Below are 8,395 nucleotides of genomic sequence, written 5' to 3'. Positions count from 1 at the left end.
GGATAGTGATATGGTTTATAGGGAATCCCCACCAAGTTATTACTCTTTCTCACATATTGTATATTAATATGGTTTATAGGGAATCCCCACATTGTTTTTAAACTTTCTCACATATTGGATGATGATATGGTTTATAAGTAATCCCCACAATGCTGCTACACATTCTCACAGATAGGATAGTGATGTGGTTTATAGGGAACCCCACAATGTTTTTATACTTTCTTACAGATTGGATGATGATATGGTTTATAAGTAATCCCCACAATGCTGCTACACATTCTCACAGATAGGATAGTGATATGGTTTTAGAGGGAATTCCCACAATGTTGTTACACTTTCTCACCGATTGGATAGTGAAATGGTTGATAGGGAACCCCAACAATATTTTTACTGTTTCTCACAGATTGGATAGCGATATGGTTTATAGGGAATCCCCGCTATGTTTGTACACTTTCTCACAGATTGGAAAATGGTATTGTGTTCAACCCAACACGTATTGGACAGTGATGTGGTTTATAGGGAATCTCCACGACGTTGCTACACTTTTTCACAGATTAGAAAGTAATATGGTTTATAGGAAATCCCCCCAATGCTATTACACTTTCTCACAGATTGGACAGCGATATAGTTTATAGGGAATTCTCACAATGTTTTTACACTTTCTGAAAGATTGGATAAGTCTATGGTTTATAGGGAATCATCACAATGGTATTACACTTTCATACAGATTCTTTAGTGATATGGTTTATAGGGAATCCCCACAATGTTGCTACACTTTCTCTCTGATTTGACAGTGATAATTTTACAGGGAATCCCCGCAATGCTACTACATTTTCTCACAGATTGGAGCCAAGTATTAAACAAAGCGTAGCTGATTCGAGTCATTTGGCTACATATATAACAAATATTGTACATGCGCATACAGCGTACCTGAAATCGACATTGATTTTGTGGAAAACTCGCACACATCTTAAACCTTCGTGTGCATACGCTTCACTGATGAAGGTGACAGTGTACATATAGTTCTAGTCATCGACACGTCACATAGAAAATTTTATTGGTTGTGTGAAAAAAAAAGACTTTTCATAAACCATACTTACCAACCCGAAGAAATGTTTAGAAAATTACCCATTATATTATTTGCATCCCACTGAACATTAATGTTGATTTACAATTTATAGTGATAAGTTCAAGTATATAGCACAAAAACATCAGTGATAACTATAAAGCTTTCAAAGTAATTGTATAGGTCACTTAATTACACCTGGTCGGGCAGTACTGCTGTACTATTAAACAGGAGACACAATGCTTGTTTACGGAAACGAAACACGGATTTTTTTTTTAACTCGTTTTCACTTTTGTGGGATGTCTATTTAGAAAACATTCAACCAGTACCTTTTTATACCTTTGAACAGTAAGGCGTACGCACACAAAGGTGTAAAATGTGTACGAGTTGTCCACAAAATCGATGTCGATTTCGGCTACGCTGCAAGCGTATATACAATAGTTGTTATTTTTGTACCAAATTGACTCGATTCAGCTACGCTTTGTTTAATACTTGATCATAGATGTGCGAGAGTCTTTTAGCCATCACAGACCATGCCACACAAAAAAAAACCATGCGATTGACTGGGATAACTCTAAAGTTTTGGACAAAGAGAGAGCAATCTGTTCAAGCGGCAGATGAAGGAAGCCATCTGGATACGTCGCAATGGGCCAGTTCTCAATCGAGACGAGGGGGTCAAATACTCTTGCACATCCATCACCAAGTTAAATATTGATATACCGACATGATTTGTATATCATTCTGATCAGAAATGATTCTTGATTTTGATACACTGTAAAGGAAGATAACAAAATTGATTTTATAAATAAAAGTGACATTGATGGAACATCAATACTTTCATAATATTGCTGATTGAAGCATTCATTCATTTTAAAATAGTCGACAAGATACGTATTTTAATTGAATGACTTCCATATAAATTTTATTCGACTATTTACTGAACATGCCATTGCCTAAAAGTAAAATACAACCGGAGCGCCAAAGAGAAAATGAGGATACAAGTACGTATGTGGCATTTCCAGGAAATTGTTAACACCAGAGTAAAATATGTTGTAAAATAAATCCCATTCATATATTTTTCAGCGTTCGCCTTTCTTTAAATATAAGGCTAACATATTGTAGTAATGGTAGTGTAAAGATTAGAAAAGTCGAATGTTCTAAAAAAAAAATTAGGTTTAAATAAAACATTTTTTTCACATGATCAAAAACACTCTTTTGGGTTATTCGAGCTAAGGTCGTCCATGTCTAGGCCAATTACGGGTAGGTTTCGATAAAGTCCTCCAAAATTTGGACCGTATTTAATATAGAATGGTTTACATTAAATGTACTACATAATAGTCAGAAAACTATCTGCTGTAGCCGAAAGTTGTTTTCCTTTGAATAAAATACGTTTATTTGCAAAAGATCTTCATTATTTGAACAAGGAAACAAAGGGACAAAAGTCTGAAGTATCAGGTTTGGTTGTCTTAAGTTATATTGCATTTCTTGAATTCAATATTCGATCAAATTTACAGACTGGTGCTTGATTACTATTCATTTCGGACGAAAGTACCATGCAAAGAGTACTGCATTAACAGTGTTCGTTAACACTACGGATGACGCTTTCAAGCATTTATTTTGTTCTTGAAAATCCGTTTATTGTATTTCCTGCCTGAAGGGCAAGTAAGGTTTTTTACTGTGGTAAAGTGTCCGCAATTTGGGCCGAATAGGGAAAATAAGGTTAATTTATAAAAATGTACTCCTTTAGTACAGGTAAAGAAATTGTGACTTGTTTGTTATGGAGCACCCTTTGACAAAGGGGAATTCAAACATTACATAAACGGATGGTGCTTCCTCCTGGGACAAAGGTACATGATCTATGCGGGAATGTCAATAAGGGGAAATATATGTACATCTATAAAATCCTACACCTTGAATTTCGTAAAGGGATTTTTTACCCTCAATCCGGGAGCAAATTTTGCCTATGTGGATTGTATGAACGTTATATGAACAGAGAAATAATCGGTCTTTTTTTTAAAAAAAAAATACAACTGCTAGAGTGGTTATTAACGGTTGTAACCTTATTTGGCCAGGTGGATACTTTGGCCAAATGGATTCAGTGTATTAAGTATTAAGTATTAAGTGGGGAATTTGCAATCACCTTCTCTCTGGGCAGAACAGAGAGCTCAATATGGAATTATAAGTGTGGCTTTCATAAAGACAGAGGGATGAGCCCAAGAGGTAGGAAATATAGGTAAATCTATAAAATTTACTTCGAAAAATAGGAATTTTGTTTTTTTATTAGTCTGTAGAATATTTAGGTCACAGGGACTTATTTTTGCATATAGAGAATAATTGATCCTCTAAATGGCAGATGGGTGGTCCAAATAAGGGAAATATAAATAACTTGTATAGCTAATTATAAAGCTAGTATGGGTATATACATACTGTTTAGCAAGTAGAGTGTCGAGGGCAACTATGCCAAATAGACGGTTTTGATACAGTCATTATGTTTTAAAAAAAGAATTTTCTGAATGCAAGCTTTTGTGTACCGACATACATGTCTTACAGAGACTGCATCTTGAAACACAGTAGCCGTAAACGCTAGTAATAATTTGAAATAGTCATGTTTATTCATAGATGTCAATCTTCATTCTTTTTACAAGCACATGTACAATGGGTTACAGTATCTCATCTGCGTACAGTAATATAAACTCGTTACTTCAGCTCTGTGTCTCAATTTTCCATATGAGTAATGTAAGCGTTGCGTCTCATTATCTGTATCAAAACCGTCTTTTTGGCATAGTTGACTTCGGCACTCTACTTGCTAAACAGTATGACCTGTTCCTCCTGGTGTTCAAGTAATGCTCACTTTGTCACACTATCTTTCAGTTTAAATTCAATTATACCCCATAAGTTTCATCCTTTATTTGATTAAAAAACCCTTTAAAGACCTCTTTTTTTTTGCAGCTTTGAATGTCTTTGAGACCTTTATATGATAGTTTATACGTTTCTGCTCATTTTCAGTACCCTGTTAGAAAACGACAAAATATCCCTTTTTTAAATTCATGACGGTACAGTAAACGCTTACCCTTCTGGAACAAAATTGTTTCATATCTCGGTTTTTCTGTGTTTCATGACTGTCTTTTTTTTTAACTGATTCTCCTTTCAACTTTTAGCGTTTTTAGTTTTGTGTAAGTGTTGTGACGAAAAGTTATATTTTAACTATATATTTTAGTAAGTATAATTGCAGTTCCTGTTGTTTGTGTGTGTAGGTGTTCCAAAAGATAGCAGTTCTGTTGATCCAACCTCTGAGAGTTCCACTGAAAGCCCTCACGCGGAGATGTCATCTCTTGTACGTCTTTGAAATTACACTTACTTTTTATTTAATTAATGGCCATATATATCTTAGTGTTGAATAATTTGACTAAGCGATTAAGCATTAATTTTCTACTGATACATGTTTATGCACTTTGTATATGTGGAGATGCATGATACATGCTGTCATCTGAAATTTCACATGTTCGAATTTGACGAGATCATGTTATCATTGATGTCATATGAAGCACAGATAAAATGTTAAATCTATCTCAGCACTTGATTTTATCTGTTGTTTTTATGAAACCTGACTATCCTTTTTCTTTCGTATTTGCTTGATTCATGCCGTTATATCTTACAACTATTTCTTTGTTTTAGAAGGAAAAGCTTCATATGGCTTTGGTAAGTCCTATTATAAACCTCAAAAACGTCTAAGGAATTATGTATATTTACGTTGTCGTTTTGATTGTAGTTATGGTTATTTCTTCTAATCAACATTAAATTGGAGACGACGCTGTAGATTCTTATTTCTAAAACACATTTAAATTCTATTTTCGACAATACATGATGGAATTACTCTTTACATCTAAGTTCTGTTGGTCTCGAGAACATTTCGATTTTGACTTTATATTTCCACGCTTTTTAAGGTCACCTCAGCCAGATGTTTTGAAATTATTTTCGAGTTATGTTAACGTATTGGTGCTACCTTTTTAAAAATATTCTATTTTACTTACTTGGAATTGTAACTGAAGCCATTGTTTAAAGTATAATATATAAATGTATTTAAGATGTTTAGTTGCATACTTTCTGTCTAATATCAGTGTATTTCTTAGTTTTGAATCATATGAATAGGCAAGAAAGCATTTGTTCTCGATATAAACATGTACATTTTCTATGCATATATGGAGATGATGGGATACGTGCACTGACAGATTGCACTTGTATATTGGATATGTTTCATGGTGGCCTTAGCAGAAATCTTATTCATTAAAATTTTCATTCGTGTAAGACAGAAATTATTTTAAAACTTGGTGATAAGATAATTGGCGATCTGCCATAAGCCTAAAGTGTCTAGGAAGACACCTTAAAACATCAATTGCCTTTCAGTGCTTTCAAAAGCTATTCCTTGTCAGTGAGAATCGGAATGCAAAGGCATAAGGCATTGTTTGCAACAATTATGTTTCTCTTTATAATTCTGTTAAATTTACGCAATTTAATTGCTGACTACGAAATCCTTCAATTGATATTCCGCTAAATTAACCCTTTATACGGTTTATAGCCTCAAATCATTTACATCAAGTAAGTCAAATATAAAACATGGGACACATTTACCAAATTATATACACACCACACCCCTGCCAATGTTAGACATGATTCAAAAGCTGTACGTTCCTATATTAAAGCTCAATAAATAGCTCGGCTCCGACCTATTGTGGCATCAAAGCAAAGTCTCTGCTTAAATCTAGTTTATTTTGTTTTCAAAATCCGTACACAAAAAATAGTATACTTTTTCTGATATAATATGTGCTTCCTTACTTCGTATTGTAAGTGATCATTCTTCTTCACAAGGTGATTTTAACTCTGCTAGAATGGAATGTGGCTGGAATTTATTTGGACGGTTCACTTGAAATATATCCACAAGCATATTTTTTTCAGTCAAAAGGTTTATCTTATTATACAAGTTTTAACCTTTTCCTTTCACCTTTTCACTTTTTCTGTTAATATAGGCACCCAAAAGAAACGTTACATTATTGTATTGATAGTATTTGATTAATGAATTGAAAACAATGCTGTAAATTCACACTGTCCAAGTCGACATCAACGTGTGTTGTATATTTTTTTAAACTTCAATTTCATTTCAATGTCTCCATGAAACTACGTTACTAGTATTTATTAAGAGTACGTAATAGATAAGGTTAAAGAATTAATAACGCATGAGCGAACCCTTTTGGTTGACAACAGCCTGGCAACAACGAAGCGATGAGTCGGTTTATACACCTCATCGGGATCCTCCGCCACCCTTCCTGTAAGGCATTTGACACCATGATTAGAACAAAATGTGGTAACGTTGAGCGTTCAGGCAACCGCTGATGATCACAAGGCTTTGTGTCCATTACCCGATATCCCACCTCACACCATGACGCTTCCAACGCCAAACGATTGTGACATAACGTGCAGACGTCCTGTTAACGATATCCACGCCTACAAAACACTTGCGTTCTGCCATCTAGATGATTTGGTGTCATTGGCGTAGAGATCATCTTAATATTGTCGTATCCACGCTGAGCGATTATGGATATGACATCGGTTCAATCGGGGTACACGATACGACTGGCAGTAACGTAGCCCTACCTAGGCCAACTGTCGGATAACAGTTTATGTAATGTAAAAGGGGCGGGTTCGCAGAGGGTTTGTATCCGTTATCACTCTGTTAAATTCGTTTCGTGATCGTATAGTTTTTGGTAATGGTAGCGAGTCGACAACCTGCAGCCCTCTCTAGACCTCACATCTTCGTCAGGTTACAGACCTGTTTTTACTACAGGTTCGAACACTGGATGTAGTGGTAATACAAGCAATCGATTCAATAACTCAACAAGGTGTTTCAAAAATACAGATAACTTTTTGTTTACAAGACAGAATGAATATGTATGACAAGTTTAACAAATACAAAGCATCGCATTAGTCCTTAACAATGACAACTAATGTTAAGAAACTCCATCTTTACGTATGTAGAGTGATGGCCTATCCTACCTAACATTACTACCAGTACACTACGACCATGTGTTCATAGCTCCCTATAGATCTACAGCGAGCCACCATGTATCGATGCCTAAGCCCGGAGCCCCTGACTATCCCTACATACATGTACTGTAGTTCCTAAAGCACTCTATATCCTAGGAACGATAACCTCATGGTATTGGTACTGTTAGCAGCACCTCAGCCCATGTTTTGCATTGTTAACAGCGCATGAGTCGGTTCACCAACCCTGTCAAGACACTGATCCCCGCCCGGACCCGCTGTTTTATAACCCTGCTCCCCCCACAAATAGCCTCGAAGATGAGTGACCAACTGTTAATCTCGAACCCAGTCTCACCATCTAAAAGCATGTAAGCGAGAAGCGGGAGCCTTTTCTTGTTATTACTATCATCCACTTTAGGCCGTCTCAAAAGTGTAAACACACAGATTTCAGCATCGGTATCGTAGCAGCTGATCGCTAGGAATCCTACACTGAACGAAAAGCCCTACCCTAAATAAGAGTGAATAACACAGAAATTAACAGAGGCCTGTCTGTAAATCATACACAGCAATTATACTTAACAAAGTAATACAAACGTGAGAAGTAAACAACCTAACTTCCTACAGTAATAATGCGGCGGTGGTTGTGGATATTGGAAGCAGAACCTGCCGTCGTTAATGTCTGATAACGCAGATGTTGTGAGCAGATATACCTATCCTGTCTACGTGACGTAATGCGTGGCCTACCAAACCTTGGGCGATCGGCCGTCTGATTCATGGCTGTAAACCTGCCCCAAAGCTTGGATAGATATTGTTATAATGGTCAAACCAAACCAACCGGAGACCACAGTGTACCTATCTCCACCCTTTCAACCTTGTCCATGGCCATGACTGATTTGGCTAAGACAACAAAATACAACTGTGTTAATAATAATAATAATATTTATTCGGTAAAAGCATGATACAGGTACAAATATCACATATGATCACAGATTTCAATTGCATAATAATCACAGATTTATCACAGTATTTAGCTTATCACATCAAAGTTAATATCACAAATTTTGGAGCACTATAATTACAATGTATCTGTTTGACTAAGCTTTAACCTAGGATATCCCATGAAAGCTGGGTGGCAGCTTATTTCCAATGGGGTCCTCTAGTATAGATCTTAATTACTTAGATAACAAAAGGTCCTAAGGATTTGACCTTATAATATGAATATAAGATGGTATAATTTCTCGTAATAATATATATATGAATAGAATAAGTTGTAATTGGTCAAATATGATGATG

At 35.7% G+C, this 8,395-nt stretch overlaps 1 protein-coding gene across 1 annotated transcript in view; it reads left to right on the top strand.

Annotated features, from left to right (window-relative positions):
* The first annotated feature begins 4,355 nt into the window (after window positions 1-4,355).
* Window positions 4,356-8,395, top strand: part of LOC110441263 — a 23,837-nt gene continuing 19,797 nt past the window's right edge. The window contains exons 1-2 of the mRNA XM_021484372.1: window positions 4,356-4,400; window positions 4,742-4,765. Coding sequence (XP_021340047.1) covers window positions 4,389-4,400; window positions 4,742-4,765 — 36 coding nt within the window. The 5' untranslated portion in view covers window positions 4,356-4,388. The remainder of the gene's footprint in view (window positions 4,401-4,741; window positions 4,766-8,395) is intronic.

The sequence above is a fragment of the Mizuhopecten yessoensis genome, unplaced genomic scaffold (genome assembly GCF_002113885.1).
Source record: "Mizuhopecten yessoensis strain PY_sf001 unplaced genomic scaffold, ASM211388v2 scaffold715799, whole genome shotgun sequence".
Lineage (NCBI taxonomy): Eukaryota > Metazoa > Mollusca > Bivalvia > Pectinida > Pectinidae > Mizuhopecten > Mizuhopecten yessoensis.
Note: the sequence above shows the minus strand (reverse complement) of the source record. Positions and strands in the feature narration are given on the sequence as shown.